The sequence below is a fragment of the Taudactylus pleione genome, unplaced genomic scaffold, assembly GCF_031769625.1.
Source record: "Taudactylus pleione unplaced genomic scaffold, aTauple2 ptg000201l, whole genome shotgun sequence".
Taxonomy (NCBI): Eukaryota; Metazoa; Chordata; class Amphibia; order Anura; family Myobatrachidae; genus Taudactylus; species Taudactylus pleione.
This window is the reverse complement of record NW_028284603.1, coordinates 1123303-1151226: the sequence shown is the minus strand read 5'-3', so window position 1 is coordinate 1151226 and position 27924 is coordinate 1123303. Positions and strand designations below refer to the sequence as shown.

General features: G+C 43.8%; 1 protein-coding gene across 4 annotated transcripts; it reads right to left on the bottom strand.

Moving 5' to 3' along the window:
• Window positions 1-59: 59 nt before the first annotated feature.
• LOC148518152 (carbohydrate sulfotransferase 4-like) lies at window positions 60-27924 on the bottom strand. Of its 4 annotated transcripts, none has more exons than XM_088477478.1 (3): window positions 27903-27924; window positions 3085-3170; window positions 60-2185 (listed from the first exon to the last, which is right to left on the bottom strand). In XM_088477478.1, the coding sequence occupies exon 3, from the start codon at window positions 2171-2173 to the stop codon at window positions 1040-1042; it is 1134 nt and encodes a 377-aa protein (XP_088333604.1). In that variant the 5' UTR covers window positions 2174-2185; window positions 3085-3170; window positions 27903-27924; the 3' UTR covers window positions 60-1039. The 4 variants fall into 4 exon arrangements, with proteins under 4 accessions (XP_088333604.1, XP_088333603.1, XP_088333602.1 ...); XM_088477477.1 differs by lacking the exon at window positions 27903-27924 and adding an exon at window positions 20207-20224; XM_088477476.1 differs by lacking the exon at window positions 27903-27924 and adding an exon at window positions 13769-14085.

Genomic DNA, 27924 nt, shown 5'->3' with positions numbered 1-27924 from the left:
CAACCAACTCGTTTCTCTGCTCTTGTACACTTTCAACAAGGATGCACATTTTTGTTTGTTTATAAATATGTATCAGCCAACCTCGATAGACAGTCAGTTATTACAAAGAATACACAGAATAAATCAACACATCTATATGGAATCATTCCGTTTCAAAGTTTAATTAAATTCAGTTTGATTATGTTCTTTGTTTCCTTGTTTGTGTACTAATCACGAGAATGGGCTCTGTGTTGCATACTAATGAGGAAAATGGGTTCTGTATGGTATACTAGAATATTGGTTCAATAGAATGAATTAGCCATTGTATATTGGTGACTAGAATGGTTTATGCATTGCATAGCGGTTCTCAGATCAGACTGTGCATTGTGTACAGCTCGCCAGAAAGGGCTACACGTTCTTCACAGGTCACCAGGATGAGTCAGCATTGCCTATTGGTCACCGAAAAATATCACAATAATACAGAATATATTCAAGATCTGAAAATACAAGAAAACCTAAAACTATGTATTATATTGTGCAGATTCAAAACTGAATTGACTTCAGTAGCAAAAATAGATATAAAATCTTGTATCAGCCATAGAGGTAAATTATTTATAGCAGCAAAACTAATCAACAATCACACATGACCTTTGGTCATCTTGGAGATGATAGATGATCAGATCCTCCCCCTCTTCCATACCAGCAATGTTAACCACAGAACAAGGACTTACTCAATATAGTAAATATAAAACACACCTTCTCACAATGTTCTCATGTGTGTGCTATGTGCAACAACATCTATACAAGGCCTTGTATAAATTAATATGTTTCTTAAAATTATATTTAAAAACTGTTTAACATCTTAATAACAACAATAACACAATATTGTTTGTGAGTGAGATAGACACACTACTATTAGCACGACTGCACTGGAGAAAATGGCCTCACTATCTGCTGTCTGCTTCCACCATTGTGTCAGCCATCTTGTGTGCTCTTGGAGATGTAATTGTTCTGTAACCTACAGAGATGAATTTGTCTTCTTTTATTATTATTTTTGAAACTACCTATTCTTTTTCACCTCTGTCATTACATTTGATTTAAGATCATGCTGCTCCTTCAAGGACCACACATGTCGATATCCAAAGAGTTCCATAGCCTTCCCACATTTATCTTGTATCTCCAGCACTATCTCATGATTGAGGCCAACTCTCCACTTCTGAATCGTTTTCATAGAGTCTCGGGTGAAGGTCATGAAGCCTCGTTGGTTTTGACTGCTTTGGTGGGTGATATTGTATAACCAACTCTGAAAACCTGCTGTTAGTCTGAGGCCGGCAAAGTTGAAGATCTGCTCAACAATAAGCAACGGCTCTTTTGCCAAATCCTCGTACCTTATCATCATATACTGTCCTTGCAAAGGTATACCAGCTTTACTTCTATATTCGTTAATTGCAACTTGCGCACTGCAAATGTTGTCCATGACCTGTGTAACATTATGCTCCTCTTTTTTATTTCCCCATTTTTCATTTTCCCTGACTATTTGGTGATCCTCTTGATTCAGAAGGCCAAAGTTAATCCGTGAAAAAGCCACTGCTCGAGGGTCTCTTACTAGATGTATAACTCTGAGGTCAAGTTTGGGATCCTGGAGAAGTGGAAGAAGAACACTGAGATCCAGTACCCGCACAACTTTCAGTACCACGTGGGTATGGACTTTACAAGCCTGCGCCATCTTCTCTAGGGGAAAATAACCACACCGTTGGAAGCAGGTGGGTCGGTCATATTGTTCGTCCAGGTCTATGGCACTGCAGGCTGGCGGGGAACATAATGCTCTGCTCTCCGACCAAAATGGTAGATCAGATATATATCGCCCACTCCGTGGAAGGAAGTGGTGAAGCGGGGACATGTCACAGGTGAATAATGAGCGGAGGAGATCCCTAATTGGATAGTGGAGGAGACTAGGTTTTTCATTGGGGAGCTTAACCCAAACCATCCTTGCTGGCTCATAGATATAAAATACATTGGGATCATGGTTGAAGATCTGCCCCAAGAAAGAGGAGCCGGACCGCCAAGAAGAAAGGATAAGGATATGAATACGTTTCTCCTGGGGTGATTCCCTTTTATGGGAAAAAAGCCAAATGGAGGAGAAGATGAGCAGTGAGACAAGAATGAGGCAATGGCGTCTGACTCGAGGGGTCATCTTGGGATCAGCCTACAATGAGAAAGCAGAGGAGAATATTTTAATGTGGAAAAGATGACTGAACATTAATCCAATATCACAGGTAGGATGTAGTCACAATCCCGGCGGTTCAGAATATTGGCGCTGGAATCCCGACAGCAGGCACAATCCGGGCGCCAGAATCCTGACCACCGGTATCCCGATGGTAAGTATAAAGGTTAGAGGGAGGGTTAGGGTTGGCCACTAGGGGGATGGATAGGGTTAGGCTGCAGGGTGGGGGTTAGGCTGCAGGAGGGGGGGTGGGGTTAGGCTGCTGGTAAGGTGTGTTAGGGGGATGGTTAGGACTAGCCTGTGGGGGGGGGTTAGGCTGCGGGAAAGGTGTGTTAGGGAGAGGGTTAGGATTAAGCTGTGTGGGGAGAGGGTTAGGCTGCAGGAAAGGTGTGTTAGGTGGAGGGTTAGGCTGCGGGAAAGGTGTGTTAGCGGGAGGGTTAGGCTGCAGGAAAAGTGTGTTAGGGGGAGGGTTAGGGTTAGGCTGCGGGAAAGGTGTATTAGGGGGAGGGTTAGGCTGCGGGAAAGGTGTGTTAGGGGGAGGGTTAGGGTTAGGCTGCGGGAAAGGTGTATTAGGGGGAGGGTTAGGGTTAGGCTGCGGGAAAGGTGTATTAGGGGGAGGGTTAGGCTGCGGGAAAGGTGTGTTAGGGGGAGGGTTAGGGTTAGGCTGCGGGAAAGGTGTATTAGGGGGAGGGTTAGGCTACGGGAAAGGTGTGTTAGGGGGAGGTTAGGGTTAGGCTGCGGGAAAGGTGTATTAGGGGGAGGGTTAGGCTGCGGGAAAGGTGTGTTAGGGGGAGGGTTAGGCTGCGGGAAAGGTGTATTAGGGGGAGGGTTAGGGTTAGGCTGCGGGAAAGGTGTATTAGGGGGAGGGTTAGGCTACTTACCTTCAGGCGTTGGGATTCTGACTGTCGTGATGCCGCTGTGAGTATTCTGACCTCCGGTATCCTGACTGCCGGAATCCTGTACACAACTTCAATAGACAACATATACAAAAAATTATTTTCGCAATTACTGTTTTTTTTTTAACATTATAGCTTCTTCCATATTCACCTTTTAGAAGGTTCTGTGACAGCAAACATATTTATGAAAAAACTATTGGAATTAATGACTTTTTCCTGTCCTTCCAACTATACTCTATCATAGTTACCAACCTACAGTAAATTTACAACCCTTAAAAAATGTTGCCCATTAGAAAATAAATAGTAAAACACCCTCAGACTTTATTACAGGTAAAAATAGCACTTACCACATCCATGCATTTGGGCATGAACACATCGATTTGGCTGTTCTATGCTGTTAAACGTTTTTGGCTGTGGATGATGTTGTGATGTTAATGGTTGGTTTTCAGGTGTGTGTGTTTTCATAAGCAGGTGCTATGTGGCGAGTAATGAAAGTAAAGAAATGTTGGGGACTGTAGATGTGTGTTATGCTGGAGCTCTCTGGAAGTGACATCACTGACACTGGGAGGAGTCAGAGTTCAAATTCAAAATTGTCAAATATGGCCAAAAATTACTAAGCCTGCCACCACGTCAAGACAGACTCTTTAGGCAGGTCCCTAACCACCCTTATTAATGCCCAATCTCATCACCTCCCTCCCCGGTTATTAATTCCAGTTTCTGCGCAGCCTTTTTTTCCCCCATCACTCCCCTCCCCCCCTCGTTATTTAATCCAGTCTGTGTGCCGTTTCTTGTATTAATTGTACTATGGAGAACGCCCCTTTTTCACAAAGCATGTAATATACTTTAAAAATCAGGTAATCACCAATGGGTGGAACTGCAAAAATGTCCTACTGTATATTGTATCTATCTCCCTGTTGTGCATCTCAGAATGATCAAATGAACACCCGGCCAAGACCCTACGCGTTTCATTGTGTAGGACTTCATCATGGGAATGTCCTGGCAACATAATGTTGAAAGCTGACCATACCTGCAGTGGCAGAACTAGTGAGTGCTGGGCTGGGGTGCAATAATATGCTTCCCCTCATCCGGTCCCTAAGCCCGCCGTAGGGACTCCTTGCACGTTCCTTAGGTGTGTGTCCAAAAAAAGGGGTGTGGCCTCATGTGGATGGGGGAGTGGCCTTACACACACCCCAGTTGTCATAACTCTTGGGGGCTGCCCAGCACTTCCGGAGAAGCTGGTGCTGCCCCCAGGCTCCTGCACACTGTAGATGCCGTGCACATGCACACGGCATCTAGGTAGAGGCATGTTGAGAGTGCCCCAACCAACTCCCTCCCACCTCCAGAACACTGCAGCCTGCAGGTGGGACAGTCCCCCCAAAAAAGCGAGACTGTCCCACCCAAAGTGGGACAGTTGGGAGTTATGATGACCCCTGACTGTATGCCATATACCTGTCTTCTATATGCATTGTGATGTCATATACCCCCTGTCTGTATAGTAGCGACTAAACAACATACTCTACTCTTTAGTGCCTTTAGAGTCTTTATCTATCTGTAACCCTCAGAGCTGCAGCAAGTGTCTCAGTGGCTGGCTCAGCTGTGACGTCTGGCCGCCAGGGGAATGGCGCCTCCTCCTCTCCTCCCTAGTTTTCAGGGATAGTCACACGAGATTGTGACATCAGTTCCCCAGTGACAAGAGCAGCAATATTGGCAGACACAACGGTGGGAGGGGGCAGTGGTGGTGCAATGGAGGTTGGTTAGTCCCCACTGCAAATTGCTTTACCAGGTGAAGGTTTATAGAAACAGGAACAGGAGAACACAGGGTTAATCACAGGTACATGTCACCTGGATTCTCCAGTTGCTGGTAGTTGTGGTGCGCCGGATGTATGCAGTATATGATCAGTGATTGCAGCACGAATATATATATATTGATAAAAGTGAATGTCACTGAAACGTTGACAACTAGCAACAGTTTTGCTGTAACTCTTTTCAAGTTGTGAAGTCTCATTGAGTGCCTCCCGTTCCCCCTTGGATATCATTTGCTTATTGCATCAGGGGAAGGCACCGGAGCTATATTGTTTTCAGTGCGAGTGCCGGGTCTGTTTGGATACTAATATATATATAAATATATATATATATATATATATATATATATATATTAGGGGTGTGCACCGGCCACTTTTCGTGTTTTGTGTTTTGGTTTTGGATCTGGATCTTTCTTCGTGTTTTGGATCTGGATTGGTTTTGCCAAAACCACCCTTCCGTGTTTTGGGTTCTGGGTTTTGTGTTTTGGATCTGTATTTTTTTTTTAAAAAGCATAAAAACAGCTAAAATCACAGAATTTGTTGGTTTCTCTGCTCCTATGCTATTATTAACCTCAATAACCTTAATTTCCACTCATTTCCAGTCTATTCTGAACACCTCACACCTCACAATAGTGTTTTCATGTCCAAAAGGTTGCACCGAGGTAGCTGGATGACTATGCTAAGCGACACGAGTGGGCGGCACAAACACGTGACCCATCTAGGAGTGACACTGCAGTGGCAGACAGGATGGCAGTTAGAAAAACTAGGCCCCAAACTGTACATAATGCAAAGAAAAAAAAGAAGTGCAAGATGGAATTGTCCTTGGGCCCTCCCACCCACCCTTATGTTGTATAAACAGGACATGCACACTTTAACAAATCAATCATTTCAGCGCCAGGGTCTGCCACACAACTGTGGCTGAAATGATTGGTTCGTTTGGGCCCCCACAAAACAAGCTGGCAATTAATGTGTCCCTGCACAAACTGGCTCTACGGAGGCAAGATGTCATCCTCATCCTCCTCATCCACCGATTCCTCACCCTCTTCAGTGTGTACATCCTCATCCTCACAAAGTATTAACTCGTCCCCACTTGAATCCACCACCACAGGTCCCTCTGTACCTTCTGGAGGCTGGTCTCCCTTGAAGAGCTGATAATTCATTTTGATGAACATCATCTTCTCCACATTCTGTGGAAGCAACCTCCTACGCCTTTCGCTGACAAGGTTCCCGGCTGCACTAAACACTCTTTCGGAGTACACACTGGAGGGGGGGCAACTCAGGTAAAATAGAGCCAGCTTGTACAGGGGCCTCCAAATTGCCTCTTTTTCCTGCCAGTACAGGTATGGACTGTCTGACATGCCTACTTGGATGCTGTCACCGATGTAATCCTCCACCATTCTGTCAATGGTGACAGTATCATATGCAGTGACAGTAGACATGTCAGAAATTGTTGCCAGGTCCTTCAGTCCGGACCAGATGTCCAAACTTGGTCCTGCCTGCCCTGCATCACCGCCAGCGGGTTGCTTAGGATACCTAAGTTTTTTCCTGGCAGCCCCAGTTGCGGGAGAAAATGAAGAAGGAGCCGTTGACGTGTCACGTTCCGCTTCAGCTGACAGTGTGTTCACCAGCAGGTCTTTGCACCTCTGCAGGCTTGTGTCGGCCGGAAAGAGAGACACCACATAGGCTTTAAACCTAGGATCAAGCACGGTGGCCAAAATGTAGTGGTCTGATTTCAACAGATTGACCACCCTGGAATCCTGGCAAAGCGAATGAAGGGCTTCATCCACAAGTCCCACATGCCGAGCGGAATCGCTCCGTCTTAGCTCCTCCTTCACTTTCTCCAGCTGCTTCTGCAAAAGCCTGATGAGGGGAATGACCTGACTCAAGCTGGCTGTGTCTGAACTGACTTCACGTGTGGCAAGTTCGAAGGGCTGGAGAACCTTGCACAACACGGAAATCATTCTCCACTGCGCTTGAGTCAGGTGCATACCCCCTCCTTTGCCTATGTCATAGGTGGATGTATAGGCTTGTATGGCCTTTTGCTGCTCCTCCATCCTCTGAAGCATATAGAGGGTTGAGTTCCACCGCGTCACAACCTCTTGCTTCAGGTGATGGCGGGGCAGGTTCAAGAGTGTTTGCTGGCGCTCCAGTCTTCGGCACGCAGTCGCTGAATGGCGAAAGTGGCCAGAAATTTTTCGGGCCACCCAAAGCGTCTCCTGCACGCCCCTGTCGCTTTTCAGAAAATTCTGCACCACCAAGTTTATTGTGTGAGCAAAACATGGGACGTGCTGGAATTTGCCCAGATGTAATGCCCGCACAATATTGGTGGCGTTGTCAGATATCACAAATCCCCAGGAGAGTCTAAGTGGGGTAAGCCACTGGGCGATGATTTCCCTCAGTTTCTCTAAGAGGTTGTCGGCGGTGTGCCTCTTACTGAAACCGGTGATACACAGCGTAGCCTGCCTTGTAACGAGCTGGCGTTTCTGAGATGCTGCTACTGGTGACGCTGCTGCTGTTGCTGCGTAAGGTGATACATCTACCCAGTGGGCTGTCACAGTCATATAGTCCTTAGTCTGCCCTGTTCCACTTGTCCACATGTCCGTGGTTAAGTGGACATTGTGTACAACGGCATTTTTCAGGACACTGAGGACACTTTTTCTGACGTTTCTGTACAGTCTCGGTATCGCCTGCCTAGTGAAGTGGAATCTAGACGGGATTTGGAACCGGGGACACACTACCTCCATCAATTGTCTAAATCCCACTGCACTAATGGCGGATACCGGACGCACGTCTAACACCAACATAGCAGTCAACATAGCAGTCAAGGCCTCAGTTATAACACCAACATAGCAGTCAAGGCCTCAGTTATACGTTTTGTCGTACTTCATCCTCCTCGCTAAGGACTGTTGGAGGGTCAATTGTTTAGTAAAAGTAGTGGTGTTCCTACTTCCTCTCTGGGATGATGAACGACTCCCAGCAGCAGCAACAGCAGCAGCGGCAGCAGTAGGCGTAGCAATGCAGGATCCTCCAGAGGAATCCCGGATAGGAGAGTCAGTCATGCCAGTGACATGGCCTGCAGGACTACTTCCGATCCTGACTAAGGAGGAAATTGACGAGGAGGGAGTTGACGGTGTGGTTTGCAGGCGCTTGGATACAACAGGACAACGGGATTTAGGTGTCCCTGGACTGCTTACGGTCTTAGCCAAAGTTTCTGAACTTGACAGTAACTTTTTATGAACGCGCTGCAGGTGCCGTATAAGGGAGGATGTCCCTAGGTGGTTGACGTCCCTACCCCTACTTATTTCACCTTTACATATGGTACATATGGCAAGACAGTTGTTGTCCGGATTTGGATAGAAATATTGCCAGACCAAAGAGGTGGAATGTTTGGTCTTCTGCCCAGGCATGACCGTGATGGGCTTTTTCATCCCACGGACAACAACTGTCTCCCCCGGAGCCTGATTTAAACAAACCACATCACCATCAGAATCCTCCTCGCCAACTTCCTCCTCAGCGCCAGCTACACCAGTATCCTCATCCTGTTGTACTTCAACAGTGACATCTTCAATTTGCATATCAGCAAGTGGACTGTGGGTGCTCCTTTCAGCACTTGCAGGGGGCGTGCAAATGGTGGAAAGAGCCACCTCTTCCCGTCCAGTGCTGGGAAGGTCAGGCATCGCAACCACCACCACACTTGGACTCTCCTTGGGGATTTGTGATATCTTCTTAGAAAGCACAGTTCTTTGCTGTGCTTTTGCCAGCTTAACTCTTTTGATTTTTTTAGTGGGAGGAGGGCTTCCATCGTCATGTGAAGCTGAACCACTAGTCATGAACATACTAGGGATCGACCTTAGCCGTTCCTTGCCACTCCGTGTCGTAAATGGCATATTTGCAAGTTTACGTTTCTCTTCAGCTGATTTAAATGTCTTTTTCAAGGTCATTTTCCTGAACTTTGCCATTTGGGATTGTATGTGCCCTCTACTATGACATTGGGCATCGGCCTTGGCAGACGACGTTGATGGCATGTTATCGTCTATGTCATGACTAGTGGCAGCAGCTTCAGCACTAGGAGGAAGTGGTTCTTGATCTTTCTCTATTTTATTTTTATCGGAGAAAGTTTGGTCCTCCATTTAAGTTATATCGATTTGATATATACGTGCGGCTAAACACAGAAAATAATTTTTTTTTTGGTTTGGACTGGAGTGTACTTTGGGGGTTACAGCACCCTTTAACGGTCAAGCCAGCCGGCCCTTATGACACAGGCGCACTCTTGGCACTACTTTGTTGATGCACGTGCGGCTACTGCGCACACAATTCACAAACACAGAAAATAATTTTTTTTTTGGTTTGGACTGGAGTGTACTTTGGGGGTTACAGCACCCTTTAATTGTCAAGCCAGCCGGCCCTTTACTTATGACACAGGCGCACGCTTGGCACTACTTTGTTGATGCACGTGCGGCTACTGCGCACACAATTCACAAACACAGAAAATAATTTTTTTTTTGGTTTGGACTGGAGTGTACTCTCGGGGGTTACAGCACCCTTAACGGTCAAGCCAGCCGGCCCTTTACTTATGACACAGGCGCACGCTTGGCACTACTTTGTTGATGCACGTGCGGCTACTGCGCACACAATTCACAAACACAGAAAATAATTTTTTTTTGGTTTGGACTGGAGTGTACTTTCGGGGGTTACAGCACCCTTTAACGGTCAAGCCAGCCGGCCCTTTACTTATGACACAGGCGCACGCTTGGCACTACTTTGTTGATGCACGTGCGGCTACTGCGCACACAATTCACAAACACAGAAAATAATTTTTTTTTTGGTTTGGACTGGAGTGTACTTTGGGGGTTACAGCACCCTTTAACGGTCAAGCCAGCCGGCCCTTTACTTATGACACAGGCGCACGCTTGGCACTACTTTGTTGATGCACGTGCGGCTACTGCGCACACAATTCACAAACACAGAAAATAATTTTTTTTTGGTTTGGACTGGAGTGTACTTTCGGGGGTTACAGCACCCTTTAACGGTCAAGCCAGCCGGCCCTTTACTTATGACACAGGCGCACGCTTGGCACTACTTTGTTGATGCACGTGCGGCTACTGCGCACACAATTCACAAACACAGAAAATAATTTTTTTTTTGGTTTGGACTGGAGTGTACTTTCGGGGGTTACAGCACCCTTAACGGTCAAGCCAGCCGGCCCTTTACTTATGACACAGGCGCACGCTTGGCACTACTTTGTTGATGCACGTGCGGCTACTGCGCACACAATTCACAAACACAGAAAATAATTTTTTTTTTGGTTTGGACTGGAGTGTACTTTCGGGGGTTACAGCACCCTTAACGGTCAAGCCAGCCGGCCCTTTACTTATGACACAGGCGCACGCTTGGCACTACTTTGTTGATGCACGTGCGGCTACTGCGCACACAATTCACAAACACAGAAAATAATTTTTTTTTGGTTTGGACTGGAGTGTACTTTCGGGGGTTACAGCACCCTTTAACGGTCAAGCCAGCCGGCCCTTTACTTATGACACAGGCGCACGCTTGGCACTACTTTGTTGATGCACGTGCGGCTACTGCGCACACAATTCACAAACACAGAAAATAATTTTTTTTTTGGTTTGGACTGGAGTGTACTTTCGGGGGTTACAGCACCCTTAACGGTCAAGCCAGCCGGCCCTTTACTTATGACACAGGCGCACGCTTGGCACTACTTTGTTGATGCACGTGCGGCTACTGCGCACACAATTCACAAACAAAGAAAATAATTTTTTTTTTGGTTTGGACTGGAGTGTACTTTCGGGGGTTACAGCACCCTTAACGGTCAAGCCAGCCGGCCCTTTACTTATGACACAGGCGCACGCTTGGCACTACTTTGTTGATGCACGTGCGGCTACTGCGCACACAATTCACAAACACAGAAAATAATTTTTTTTTTGGTTTGGACTGGAGTGTACTCTCGGGGGTTACAGCACCCTTAACGGTCAAGCCAGCTGGCCCTTTACTTATGACACAGGCGCACGCTTGGCACTACTTTGTTGATGCACGTGCGGCTACTGAGCACACAATTCACAAACACAGAAAATAATTTTTTTTTGGTTTGGACTGGAGTGTACTTTCGGGGGTTACAGCACCCTTTAACGGTCAAGCCAGCCGGCCCTTTACTTATGACACAGGCGCACGCTTGGCACTACTTTGTTGATGCACGTGCGGCTACTGCGCACACAATTCACAAACACAGAAAATAATTTTTTTTTTGGTTTGGACTGGAGTGTACTTTGGGGGTTACAGCACCCTTTAACGGTCAAGCCAGCCGGCCCTTTACTTATGACACAGGCGCACGCTTGGCACTACTTTGTTGATGCACGTGCGGCTACTGCGCACACAATTCACAAACACAGAAAATAATTTTTTTTTTGGTTTGGACTGGAGTGTACTTTCGGGGGTTACAGCACCCTTAACGGTCAAGCCAGCCGGCCCTTTACTTATGACACAGGTGCACGCTTGGCACTACTTTGTTGATGCACGTGCGGCTACTGCGCACACAATTCACAAACACAGAAAATAATTTTTTTTTTGGTTTGGACTGGAGTGTACTTTCGGGGGTTACAGCACCCTTAACGGTCAAGCCAGCCGGCCCTTTACTTATGACACAGGCGCACGCTTGGCACTACTTTGTTGATGCACGTGCGGCTACTGCGCACACAATTCACAAACACAGAAAATAATTTTTTTTTTGGTTTGGACTGGAGTGTACTTTCGGGGGTTACAGCACCCTTAACGGTCAAGCCAGCCGGCCCTTTACTTATGACACAGGCGCACGCTTGGCACTACTTTGTTGATGCACGTGCGGCTACTGCGCACACAATTCACAAACACAGAAAATAATTTTTTTTTGGTTTGGACTGGAGTGTACTTTCGGGGGTTACAGCACCCTTTAACGGTCAAGCCAGCCGGCCCTTTACTTATGACACAGGCGCACGCTTGGCACTACTTTGTTGATGCACGTGCGGCTACTGCGCACACAATTCACAAACACAGAAAATATATTCTTTTTTTAGCACTTGGGGGGAGCACCCCTGATGGACAGAGCACCCCCTGGACAACACTACAGCACTCCTTTAGGACTGGGACACTGCACAGGACTTTGGAGTGGACACAGCCCCTATGGAGAACTGACTGCACAACACAGTCCAGCCAGCCCCTATGGACTTTGAAGTAGTGGACACAGCCCCTATTAACAACAGCAGCACAGCACAACACAGCCAGCCCCTATGGACTTTGAAGTAGTGGACAACAGCAGCACTACACTACACTACACAGCCCTAACTCCCACCCTCCCTCTTCACTGTCCACAGCCGAGTGAGAAAATGGCGCCGACGCGGGTACCTTATATAGGATCCAAAACCCGCGAGACTCGGAAGGCGGGATGATGACGTTTTGCCTCGATTTCAGATCCGAGTCAGGCGGGAAAAGTCGAGCCTGACTCGGATCGGACTCGGATCGGGGGGGCTCGGGGGGGTTCGGATTTCAGAAATCCGAACCCGCTCACCCCTAATATATATATATATATATTAGGGGTGTGCACCGGCCACTTTTCGTGTTTTGTGTTTTGGTTTTGGATCTGGATCTTCCTTCGTGTTTTGAATCTGGATTGGTTTTGCCAAAACCACACTTCCGTGTTTTGGGTTCTGGGTTTTGTGTTTTGGATCTGTATTTTTTTGAAAAAAAGCATAAAAACAACTAAAATCACAGAATTTGTGGGTTTTTCTGCTGCTATTATTAACCTCAATAACCTTAATTTCCAGTCTATTTTGAACACCTCACACCTCACAATAGTGTTTTTATGTCCAAAAGGTTGCACCGAGGTAGCTGGATGACTATGCTAAGCGACACAAGTGGGCGGCACAAACACGTGGCCCATCTAGAAGTGACACTGCAGTGGCAGACAGGATGGCAGTTTGAAAAACTAGGCCGCAAACAGTACATAATGCAAAGAAAAAAAAGAGGTGCAAGATGGAATTGTCCTTGGGCCCTTCCACCCACCCTTATGTTGTATAAACAGGACATGCACACTTTAACAAACCAATAATTTCAGCAACAGGGTCTGCCACACAACTGTGGCTGAAATGATTGGTTCGTTTGGGCCCCCACAAAACAAGCTGGCAATTAATCTGTCCCTGCACAAACTGGCTCTACGGAGGCAAGATGTCGTCCTCATCTTCCTCATCCACCGATTCCTCACCCTCTTCAGTGTTGTGTACATCCTCATCCTCACAGAGTACTAATTTGTCCCCGCTGGAATCCACCACCACAGGTCCCTCTGTACGTTCTGGAGGCTGGTCTCCCTTGAAGAGTTGATAATTCATCTTTATGAACATCATCTTCTCCACATTTTGTGGAAGCAACCTCCTACGCCTTTCGCTGAAAAGGTTCCCGGCTGCATAAAAACACTCTTTTGGAGTACACACTGGAGGGGGGGCAACTCAGGTAAAATAGAGCCAGTTTGTACAGGGGCCTCCAAATTGCCTCTTTTTCCTGCCAGTACAGGTACGGACTATCTGACATGCCTACTTGGATGCTGTCACCAGGGGCAGATTGGGATGGCAAACCAGCCCAGGAAATTTCTGGAAGCAACTCTAAAGGGGGCGGGTGTGTTGAGAAGGTGGGTCTGTTGAAAGGGCGGAGTCTGTGGAGGAGGGCAGGATACTCCCTCGTCTTAGGGTCTGGAGCTGCTTTTGCAAGCCACTGAGGGGAGCAGGGCCAGCAACAGAAATCTGGGTGAATGATACCCTTTTATTTGGGACCCCTCATCCCTCTGCACTAGGTACAGGCCAGTCAGTTTGAAAGTCTTTTCTTACCTATATGGCGGTTTCTCTGCAACAGGGAACCTCTGAAGAAATTGAGCCTCACTGGGCAGCGTCTTCAGCCGGTATTCATGTAGAAGATCACATTGTCTGGAAGATGCCTGTTTATGTAGAAATATAACTAATGTCATCATCATAACCTACAGTAGCAGAAGTTTTTGTGCAGGGCAAAATTAATTTCCCTGATCAAACAATTTCTGTGTCTCCAGATGCCCGTACGTCTCTCCATCCCCAGGCTCCCCTGTGGTTCTCCAGGCTCCCTCTGTCTCTCAGTCTCCAGGACCCATTGTCTCTCTCCAGAACCCCCTATGTCTCTCCAGGACACCAAGCGTTTCTCCATCCCCAGGACCCCCCATGTCTCTCCAACCCCAGGCCCACCTGTGGCTCTCGGCCTCCTTCCCCCCACCCCAGTGTGTCTCTGCCTCATTGCCCCGGCCCCAGTGTGTCTCTGCCTCATTGCCCCAGTGTGTCTCTGCCTCATTGCCCCTGCCCCAGTGTGTCTCTGCCTCATTGCCCCGGCCCCAGTGTGTCTCTGCCTCATTGCCCCAGCCCCAGTGTGTGTCTGCCTCATTGCCCCTGCCCCAGCGTGTCTCTCATTCCCCCCCAGACCTTGTCTCATTAGCTCTCCCCTGTGCGTTGTCAGCTCCCCCTCCCATCTCCTGTGGCTCTCGGCCTCCTTCCCCCAGCACCAGTGTGTCTCAGCCTCATTCCCAAAGCCCCAAGTTTGTCTCTGCCTCATTGCCCCAGCACCAGTGTCTCTGCCTCATTGCCCCAGCACCAGTGTGTCTCTGCCTCATTGCCCCAGCACCAGTGTGTCTCTGCCTCATTGCCCCGGCACCAGTGTGTCTCTGCCTCATTGCCCCAGCACCAGTGTCTCTGCCTCATTGCCCCAGCACCAGTGTGTCTCTGCCTCATTGCCCCAGCACCAGTGTCTCTGCCTCATTGCCCCAGCACCAGTGTCTCTGCCTCATTGCCCCAGCACCAGTGTATCTCTGCCTCATTGCCCCAGCACCAGTGTGTCTCTGCCTCATTGCCCCAGCACCAGTGTGTCTCTGCCTCATTGCCCCAGCACCAGTGTCTCTGCCTCATTGCCCCAGCACCAGTGTCTCTGCCTCATTGCCCCCGCCCCAGTATGTGTCCTCCTCATTGCCCCAGCACCAGTGTGTCTCTGCCTCATTGCCCCTGCCCCAGTGTGTGTCCTCCTCATTGCCCCTGCCCCAGTGTGTTTCTGCCTCATTGCCCCAGCGTGTCTCTGCCTCATTGCCCCTGCCCCAGTGTGTGTCCTCCTCATTGCCCCAGCCCCAGTGTGTCTCTGCCTCATTGCCCCTGCCCCAGTGTGTCCTCCTCATTACCCCTGCCCCAGTGTGTCTGCCTCATTGCCCCTGCCCCAGTGTGTCTCTGCCTCATTGCCCCTGCCCCAGTGTGTGTCCTCCTCATTGCCCCTGCCCCAGTGTGTCTGCCTCATTGCCCCTGCCCCAGTGTGTCTCTGCCTCATTGCCCCTGCCCCAGTGTGTGTCCTCCTCATTGCCCCAGCCCCAGTGTGTCTCTGCCTCATTGCCTACTGCCCCAGTGTGTGTCCTCCTCATTACCCCTGCCCCAGTGTGTCTGCCTCATTGCCCCTGCCCCAGTGTGTCTCTGCCTCATTGCCCCTGCCCCAGTGTGTGTCCTCCTCATTGCCCCTGCCCCAGTGTGTCTGCCTCATTGCCCCTGCCCCAGCGTGTCTCTCATTCCCCCCCCCCAGACCTTGTCTCATTAGCTCCCCCCCTCCCCCCACGCGTTGTCAGCTCCCCCTCCCATCTCCCCCCGCAGCCAACACTTACCTGATGATGCTGTGCTTGTCCCTGTGGCCAGCCTCTGACATCACCTGCTGCTCCCCTGGCTGCCCGCTGCTGCTTGTGTCTGTGGCCGGCTGATGATGTCACCTTGCAGGCTGCCTGTGTGCATGGCATGCTGCGCACAGAGTGGGGCCGGGCTGCGCGGAGGGGCTGGAGGCGGAGCTGTCAGCATTGACTGACAGACTCCGCAAAGTCTTATAGGGGGAGCTGCTGCCGGGCATGCGCAGCAGCTCCCCCGTCGGCCATTTTTTTTCTTCAGTAGTAAGCTTCTGCGCATGCGCAGCAGCTGTACTACTGTAAAGCTGCCCAATCGGAGCTGAGCTCCGATCGTGACAGCGGGTGGGCAAGTGGAGGGTGGCCGGCCCTAGTAGGGACCGACCCAGCGGGAAACAGCCCGGCATCCCGGCGGCCCAATCCGCCCCTGGCTGTCACCGATGTAATCCTTTAACAGACAGATGCACGCTTGTCGCTGCTGCTTTGAGGATGCAGGTGCGGCTACAGCCCACACAATTCACAAAGACAGAAAAAAAATATTTTTTTATTTTGTGTGGAGCGTACTTTGGGGGTTACAGCACCCTTTAACGGACGAGCCAGCCGGCCCTTTACTTATGACACAGGCGCACGCTTGGCACTACTTTGTTGATGCACGTGCGGCTACTGCGCACACAATTCACAAACACAGAAAATTTATTTATTTTTTTTGCACTTGGGGGCAGCACCCCTGATGGACAGAGCACCCCCTGGACAACACTACAGCACCCCTTTAGGACTGAGACACTGCACAGGACTTTGGAGTGGACACAGCCCCTATGGACAACTGACTGCACAACACAGTCCAGCCAGCCCCTATGGACTTTGGAGGAGTGGACACAGCCCCTATGGACAACAGCAGCACAGCGCAGCACAGCACAACACAACACTACTCTGCACTACACTACACTACACAGCCCAGCCAGCCCTAACTCCCACCCTCCCTCTTCACTGTCCACAGCCGAGTGAGAAAATGGCGCCGACGCGGGTACCTTATATAGGATCCAAAACCTGCGAGACCCGGAAGGCGGGATGATGACGTTTTGCCTCGATTTCAGATCCGAGTCAGGCGGGAAAAGTCGAGCCTGACTCGGATCGGGGGGACTCGGGGGGGGGTTCGGATTTCAGAAATCCGAACCCGCTCACCCCTAATATATATATTGGTTGCAGAGCGCACAGCAGCAGCTGCGTGTCAGTATTGTAATGCTGCCGTAAGTGACTGAAGCAAACAGACACCTCCTGACAGCATCACAGGTCCGAGTACTGCGTCCGATGGTCGCGATGGTGATCCGATGCTGCCATCGTGACCACCGGTGGTTGCAGCTTCAGGCCATCTGAGAATGCCAAAGGCTACTCACGATGGCTGTCTTACCTGCGTTGCCGAGGCCAGTAAATGTGCGTCTTCCGACCCAGAGCCTGGCCTCGGCACTCCCAAAATGAGGGCAACAACACCCCCCAACCCCCCATTTCCGGGAACGCAAACAGCGCCAAACCCCTCCCCGCCCCCAAACGGCAGCAATCTATCAGACAGGCTACGGCTGTCGGGTGCGATGAGGCAATTTTCAGCGAATTGCATCATTAAAATGCAGCATCGCGGACAAACAGAGCACATTACAATTGAAATATTTAATTGAAGAAATATCATAATGTCTGCGATTAAAGGAAACACATAACAGTGCGACATAAGAGAGAAAATATAGAGCACACTACCTAAAACAAAAAAATAGTCACAGTCACATGGACCTTATAAATCAGACTTTAGAAAGTAAAAAGGCATGAAAAACGTATGGGCGATTTACCATGATTGTCCTAAAATACAACAGAAACTGAAGAGAGGCGACATTTCAAAGGAAGGAAACCTCAATCATTAACTCATCACGTTATTTCACAGGTTCTCAAACTCTTAAAGTGTGTCAGAGAGTAATGAATACACCTGTGCGCCCGCTGGGTGACCTGGAAAACGTGACCTGTGTGGGGTCCTGAGGACCGAGGGGGTCATTCAGACCCGTTCGCGACCAAAGGACGCTCGCAAACGGGTCGATGTTGACCCACTGCGCATGCGCACGACGGAGGGAGCTCCGTCGTGCGCATGCGCGAGACACGGACTGCGACAGCCAAGCTGTCGCTCCGGGTCTCGCACCAAAGGGGGCGTGCTGTCGATGTTGATTGACAGCACGCCTCCTTTGGTGGGCGTGGCGGCCAGACGGAGGCGTTCCCATGGGAACTCCTACCGTCTGAAGCCGGCCCCACTGACATCACTAGTGATCACCAGTGATGTCAGTGGGAGTGATTTTGGCTCTGATAGAGCCAAAATCACTCCAGGGCTTGCGGCAGCGAGACCCTAGCGCAGGGTCTCCATCGCAAGCCCGATGGTCGCGTTGGTCTTGACCATCGCGACCATCATCATGGACGCTTGCATAAGCTGTGGGTGGTAACCCACAGCTATGCGAGCGTCCGTGAGGACGCTCCTAAAACAGGTAGGAGGGCCCTGATTCAGAGCGAGCGATCTGGTCAGAGCGTTCAGCTCTGAATCAGGCCCCGAGTTTGAGAACCACTGCGTTATATTATACAGAAGCAAACAAAACGAGGACACTCACCAGATGTTCCAAAATGGAGAAAGTTTCTTTATTCAACATTATTCAATCCAAGGATTGCAGGCAGCATTTTGTATCAGGGCAGACAAAGTGGCTTTTTTTAGAACGGTGAGAAGCTGTGCCTGGACTTAGCACACCTATTTGATTAATGAATAACCTTTATGTGAAATTTTATTACTTTATTATATACATGTATACTTAAGGTCTGCAGCACTTCTTGTGGTTCTGTTCCCGTGTGAGACGGCCGCAGAAAGTGATTGTTTCCCAATTCTTGCCAGCGCTATAGTTTGGGTATGTTAGTGGTCGGTGGGCTGTGGGAGGCTCCATTGGTGTACAAAGGTTTAATGTATACTAAATAAAAATGTAGTATGAAAAATATAGTAGAGTAAAAATGTTTGAAACAAGAATGCACAGGGACCGATTCAGTTAGCCGTGAGTTAGCCGAAAATGGCTTAATGCAGCTAAAAATAGCTGTAACAGTGATGTCAGTAGGGCCGCCCACAAACAGCAGGCATTCCTTCGGGAACGCCTCCGTTTGTGCAGCCAACCCCCCCTCCCGACCCGCCTACAAAACGGGGCGAGCTGTCGATCAACATCGACAGCCGCCCCGTCTTGTAGCGAGCCCCGGAGCGAGTGATTTCTCACTCGCTCCAGGGGCTCGCGCGTGCGCACTGCCCGGCCATCGACCCGCTTGCGAGCGCTATGCGCTCGCGAGCGGGTCTGAATCAGGCCATTTATCTCTCTGCAAGCGTTGATAAACTTAGTTCTAAATAGTACCCTGCTCAGACGACCCTCTTTGTTTGTACCTAGATACAATGATTACGATGAGGGTGGACCGATACAGCCAACACTATTATGCTTGGTACACACTGACCGATATATTGGCTGCACAGCCGATGGTCAGATATGTCTGCAGACATCGGCAAGTGTGTACGGGGGGGTCTGCTGGATAGATGATGGTGGCTCAGTGTGTATGAACGACCATCATCTACAGATATATCTGTCAGGTGTGCACCCACCTTTACTTACGGGAAGGGGTCATTTATGGAATTATACCAAAATTATAATAATTAGATTGATAAAGTCCTGTGCAGGTTTCCTTCACTTTTGTGGCTTTAGTAGCCTGTCAGGGCGATTTTAATAATCAGAGGAAATAGAACCTTTCGGACTGAGCGTTTAGCTTATTTCTGGATGTGTCAGGTACAAGTGATGTCCCTTCTGGTAGCGATCAGCGCTGGCAGGCAGAGGCCGATTGAGACACATTTTTATTGTATATGACAGGGCCATAACAAAGGGTGTGTGAGTGGTGCAGCTGCGCAGAGACCTGTGGGCGTCACCGCTGCTCACCCACGATCCCTGCATCTGGCTAGCAGGGTGCCTGTAACAGCACCCTGCTGCCAGTCCCGCTTGGAGCGTCCATAGGATGCTTCAGGGGTGCCCACCACTGCCCCTACAGCACCCTCCGGGCATTGCTGTGATTACCGTGGCCCTGCCCCCTCCACGTGACATCATGTGGGGGGGGCGTGGCCTGCAGCGGGCACCAGTAAATGTAGTTACGGTGCTGGTATATAATATTACATCACATCACATGGGGTTTCATGCCTGGTTCCTGTACAGTAACCTTCTCATTGCTGCTGACAGAGGTCGTTTACTATGATGTGAGCCTTTTTCTTGTGAGTCTTAGCATTACCCTCCCCCCCGGCCAGCGTTTGCCCGCGGTCAGCGGAGTTTAAATAAACACTGGGAAAATTTTTGTAAAAGTCTGTAGGGTGCTTGCTGGGCCCATGGGCCCCCTACACTACACCACTGTGTCTCACATCTATCTGTCTGTCTCATATCTATCTATCTCATCCGGGAGCAGGACATTTTTGAATTACAACTCACTCTATTTATATAGAGATTAGTCTGTCAGCAAAACCATCAACACTGATTAATGAACATAATTGTTACTCTATTAATTTGTCATTACAAACCTTAACACTGACATTATTGTTATACCACATCCACAGATGTCCGTATGAAGTGCAAGATAATCTGAAATTACGATAGAATTGGTAAATCATGATATGATAGAACGTACACAGCCAAAACCAATATAAGAAGATACATAACTTACAATGTTACACTTCCCAAGGCCATATATAATAGTAAAATATAGAAGCTCTAATGGTACACTAATATTACACCACACAGACTATAACACACAACTGCAACCAATATAATAAGATACATAACTTACAATGTTACACTTCCCAAGGCCATATATAATAGTAAAATACAGAAACTCTCATGTAACACTAATATTACACCACACAAACTATAACAGCATACAACTGCAACCAATATAATAATAAGATACATAATTTACAATGTTGCACTTCCCAAAGCCATATATAATAGTAAAATACAGAAGCTCTAATGGTACACTAATACTACACCACACAAACTATAGCACACGACTGCAACCAATATAATAAGATACATAACTTACAATATTACACTTTCCAAGGCCATATATAATAGTAAAATACAGAAACTAATTGTACACTAATATTACACCACACAGACTATAACACACAACTGCAACCAATATAATAAGATACATAACTTACAATATTACACTTCCCAAGGCCATATATAATAGTAAAATACAGAAACTCTAATGGTACACTAATATTACACCACACAGACTATAACACACAACTGCAACCAATATAATAAGATACATAACTTACAATGTTACACTTTCCAAGGCCATATATAATAGTAAAATACAGAAGCTCTAATGGTACACTAATACTACACCACACAGACTATAACACACAACTGCAACCAATATAATAATAAGATACATAACTTACAATGTTACACTTCCCAAAGCCATATATAATAGTAATATACAGAAGCTCTAATGGTACACTAATACATCATACAAACTATAACACACAACTGCAACCAATATAATAATAAGATACATAACTTACAATGTTACACTTCCCAAGGCCATATATAATAGTAAAATACAGAAGCTCTAATGGTACACTAATACTACACCACACAGACTATAACATACAACCAATATAATAATAAGATACATAACTTACAATGTTACACTTCCCAAGGCCATATATAATAGTAAAATACAGAAGCTCTAATGGTACACTAATATTACACCATACAAACTATAACACACAACTGCAACCAATATAATAAGATACATAACTTACAATGTTACACTTCCCAAGGCCATATATATTAGTAAAATACAGAAGCTCTAATGGTACACTAATACTACACCACACAAACTATAACACACAACTGCAACCAATATAATAATAAGATACATAAATTACAATGTTGCACTTTCCAAAGCCATATATAATAGTAAAATACAGAAACTCTAATGGTACACTAATATTACAACACACAAACTATAACATACAACTGCAACCAATATAATAAGATACATAACTTACAATGTTACACTTTCCAAGGCCATATATAATAGTGAAATACAGAAACTAATTGTACACTAATATTACACCACACAAACTATAACACACAACTGCAACCAATATAATAATAAGATACATAACTTACAATGTTACACTTCCCAAGGCCATATATAATAGTAAAATACAGAAGCTCTAATGGTACACTAATATTACACCACACAAACTATAACACACAACCAATATAATAATAAGATACATAACTTACAATGTTACACTTCCCAAGGCCATATATAATAGTAATATACAGAAGCTCTAATGGTACACTAATACTACACCACACAAACTATAGCACACGACTGCAACCAATATAATAATAAGATACATAACTTATAATGTTGCACTTCCCAAAGCCATATATAATAGTAAAATACAGAAACTCTAATGGAACACTAATATTACACCACACAAACTATAACACACGACTGCAACCAATATAATAATAAGATACATAACTTACAATGTTACACTTCCCAAGGCCATATATAATAGTAAAATACAGAAACTCTAATGGAACACTAATATTACACCACACAAACTATAACACACAACTGCAACCAATATAATAATAAGATACATAACTTACAATGTTACACTTCCCAAGGCCATATATAATAGTAAAATACAGAAGCTCCAATGGTACACTAATATTACACCACACACACTATAACATACAACTGCAACCAATATAATAAGATACATAACTTACAATGTTACACTTTCCAAGGCCATATATAATAGTAAAATATAGAAACTAATTGTACACTAATATTACACCACACAGACTATAACACACAACTGCAACCAATATAATAAGATACATAACTTACAATATTACACTTTCCAAGGCCATATATAATAGTAAAATACAGAAACTTTAATGGAACACTAATACTACACCACACAAACTATAACACACAACTGCAACCAATATAATAATAAGATACATAATTTACAATGTTACACTTCCCAAGGCCATATATAATAGTAAAATACAGAAGCTCTAATGGTACACTAATATTACACCACACAGACTATAACATACAACTGCAACCAATATAATAAGATACATAACTTACAATGTTACACTTTCCAAGGCCATATATAATAGTAAAATATAGAAACTAATTGTACACTAATATTACACCACACAGACTATAACACACAACTGCAACCAATATAATAAGATACATAACTTACAATATTACACTTTCCAAGGCCATATATAATAGTAAAATACAGAAACTTTAATGGTACACTAATACTACACCACACAAACTATAACACACGACTGCAACCAATATAATAATAAGATACATAACTTACAATGTTACACTTCCCAAGGCCATATATAATAGTAAAATACAGAAGCTCCAATGGTACACTAATACTACACCACACAGACTATAACATACGACTCCAACCAACATAATAATAAGATACATAACTTATAATGTTGCACTTCCCAAAGCCATATATAATAGTAAAATACAGAAACTCTAATGGTACACTAATACTACACCACACAAACTATAACACACGACTGCAACCAATATAATAATAAGATACATAATTTACAATGTTACACTTCCCAAAGCCATATATAATAGTAATATACAGAAACTCTAATGGTACACTAATACTACACCACACAAACTATAACACACGACTGCAACCAATATAATAATAAGATACATAACTTATAATGTTACACTTCCCAAGGCCATATATAATAGTAAAATACAGAAACTTTAATGGTACACTAATACTACACCACACAAACTATAACACACAACCAATATAATAATAAGATACATAAATTACAATGTTGTACTTCCCAAAGCCATATATAATAGTAAAATACAGAAACTCTAATGGTACACTAATATTACACCACACAAACTATAACACACGACTGCAACCAATATAATAATAAGATACATAACTTACAAAGTTACACTTCCCAAGGCCATATATAATAGTAAAATACAGAAGCTCTAATGGTACACTAATACTACACCACACAAACTATAACACACGACTGCAACCAATATAATAATAAGATACATAATTTACAATGTTACACTTCCCAAAGCCATATATAATAGTAAAATACAGAAACTTTAATGGTACACTAATACTACACCACACAAACTATAACACACAACTGCAACCAATATAATAATAAGATACATAACTTACAATGTTACACTTCCCAAAGCCATATATAATAGTAAAATACAGAAGCTCCAATGGTACACTAATATTACACCACACAGACTATAACATACAACTGCAACCAATATAATAAGATACATAACTTACAATGTTACACTTTCCAAGGCCATATATAATAGTAAAATACAGAAACTAATTGTACACTAATATTACACCACACAGACTATAACACACAACTGCAACCAATATAATAAGATACATAACTTACAATGTTACACTTCCCAAAGCCATATATAATAGTAAAGTACAGAAGCTCTAATGGTACACTAATACATCATACAAACTATAACACACAACTGCAACCAATATAATAATAAGATACATAACTTACAATGTTACACTTCCCAAAGCCATATATAATAGTAAAATACAGAAGCTCTAATGGTACACTAATATTACACCACACAGACTATAACATACAACTGCAACCAATATAATAAGATACATAACTTACAATGTTACACTTTCCAAGGCCATATATAATAGTAAAATACAGAAACTAATTGTACACTAATATTACACCACACAGACTATAACACACAACTGCAACCAATATAATAAGATACATAACTTACAATGTTACACTTCCCAAAGCCATATATAATAGTAAAGTACAGAAGCTCTAATGGTACACTAATACATCATACAAACTATAACACACAACTGCAACCAATATAATAATAAGATACATAACTTACAATGTTACACTTCCCAAGGCCATATATAATAGTAAAATACAGAAGCTCTAATGGAACACTAATATTACACCACACAAACTATAACACACAACTGCAACCAATATAATAATAAGATACATAACTTATAATGTTGCACTTCCCAAAGCCATATATAATAGTAAAATACAGAAACTCTAATGGAACACTAATATTACACCACACAAACTATAACACACGACTGCAACCAATATAATAATAAGATACATAACTTACAATGTTACACTTCCCAAGGCCATATATAATAGTAATATACAGAAGCTCTAATGGTACACTAATACTACACCACACAAACTATAACACACGACTGCAACCAATATAATAATAAGATACATAACTTATAATGTTACACTTCCCAAAGCCATATATAATAGTAAAATACAGAAGCTCTAATGGTACACTAATATTACACCACACAAACTATAACACACAACTGCAGCCAATATAATAATAAGATACATAACTTACAATGTTACACTTCCCAAAGCCATATATAATAGTAAAATACAGAAACTCTAATGGAACACTAATATTACACCACACAAACTATAACACACAACTGCAGCCAATATAGTAATAAGATACATAACTTACAATGTTACACTTCCCAAGGCCATATATAATAGTAAAATACAGAAACTCTAATGTAACACTAATACTACACCACACAAACTATAACACACAACTGCAACCAATATAATAACAAGATACATAATTTACAATGTTACACTTCCCAAGGCCATATATAATAGTAAAATACAGAAACTAATTGTACACTAATATTACACCACACAGACTATAACACACAACTGCAACCAATATAATAATAAGATACATAACTTACAATGTTACACTTCCCAAAGCCATATATAATAGTAAAATACAGAAGCTCTAATGGTACACTAATATTACACCATACAGACTATAACACACAACTGCAACCAATATAATAATAAGATACATAACTTACAATGTTACACTTCCCAAGGCCATATATAATAGTAAAATACAGAAACTCTAATGTAACACTAATACTACACCACACAAACTATAACACACAACTGCAACCAATATAATAACAAGATACATAATTTACAATGTTACACTTCCCAAGGCCATATATAATAGTAAAATACAGAAACTAATTGTACACTAATATTACACCACACAGACTATAACACACAACTGCAACCAATATAATAATAAGATACATAACTTACAATGTTACACTTCCCAAAGCCATATATAATAGTAAAATACAGAAGCTCTAATGGTACACTAATATTACACCATACAGACTATAACACACAACTGCAACCAATATAATAATAAGATACATAACTTACAATGTTACACTTCCCAAGGCCATATATAATAGTAATATACAGAAACTCTAATGGTACACTAATACTACACCACACAAACTATAACACACGACTGCAACCAATATAATAATAAGATACATAACTTACAATGTTACACTTCCCAAGGCCATATATAATAGTAATATACAGAAGCTCTAATGGTACACTAATACTACACCACACAAACTATAACACACGACTGCAACCAATATAATAATAAGATACATAACTTATAATGTTGCACTTCCCAAAGCCATATATAATAGTAAAATACAGAAACTCTAATGGAACACTAATATTACACCACACAAACTATAACACACGACTGCAACCAATATAATAATAAGATACATAACTTACAATGTTACACTTCCCAAGGCCATATATAATAGTAATATACAGAAGCTCTAATGGTACACTAATACTACACCACACAAACTATAACACACGACTGCAACCAATATAATAATAAGATACATAACTTATAATGTTACACTTCCCAAAGCCATATATAATAGTAAAATACAGAAGCTCTAATGGTACACTAATATTACACCACACAAACTATAACACACAACTGCAGCCAATATAATAATAAGATACATAACTTACAATGTTACACTTCCCAAAGCCATATATAATAGTAAAATACAGAAACTCTAATGGAACACTAATACTACACCACACAAACTATAACACACGACTGCAACCAATATAATAACAAGATACATAATTTACAATGTTACACTTCCCAAGGCCATATATAATAGTAATATACAGAAACTAATTGTACACTAATATTACACCACACAGACTATAACACACAACTGCAACCAATATAATAACAAGATACATAACTTACAATGTTACACTTCCCAAAGCCATATATAATAGTAAAATACAGAAACTAATTGTACACTAATATTACACCACACAGACTATAACACACAACTGCAACCAATATAATAATAAGATACATAACTTACAATGTTACACTTCCCAAAGCCATATATAATAGTAAAATACAGAAGCTCTAATGGTACACTAATATTACACCACACAAACTATAACACACAACCAATATAATAATAAGATACATAACTTACAAAGTTACACTTCCTAAGGCCATATATAATAGTAAAATACAGAAGCTCTAATGGTACACTAATACTACACCACACAAACTATAACACACAACCAATATAATAATAAGATACATAACTTACAAAGTTACACTTCCTAAGGCCATATATAATAGTAAAATACAGAAGCTCTAATGGTACACTAATACTACACCACACAAACTATAACACACGACTGCAACCAATATAATAATAAGATACATAACTTATAATGTTGCACTTCCCAAGGCCATATATAATAGTAAAATACAGAAACTCTAATGGAACACTAATATTACACCACACAGACTATAACACACAACTGCAACCAATATCATAATAAGATACATAACTTACAATGTTACACTTCCCAAAGCCATATATAATAGTAATATACAGAAACTCTAATGGTACACTAATACTACACCACACAGACTATAACACACAACTGCAACCAATATAATAATAAGATACATAACTTATAATGTTACACTTCCCAAGGCCATATATAATAGTAAAATACAGAAGCTCCAATGGTACACTAATACATCATACAAACTATAACACACAACCAATGTAAAGATAAAAACATAAACTATAATGACACACAGTGTAACAATGAAATACATAGCCTAAACCAATATCACAATAAAATACATTTAAATACATTAGTATCATTAGCCCGAGTATGGACACTCACTGCAAACAGTATGATCCACGTT

What these genes read in the sequence shown, in the direction of transcription:
- LOC148518152 (XM_088477475.1), bottom strand. Translation starts at nt 3,186, where the DNA reads ATGTTGTCTATTGAAGTTGTGTACAGGATTCCGGCAGTCAGGATACCG. An exon ending in CAGAATCCCAACGCCTGAAG is followed by an intron (nt 2,186 to 3,084) that starts GTAAGTAGCCTA and finishes TTCTCATTGTAG; the next exon opens with GCTGATCCCAAGATGACCCC.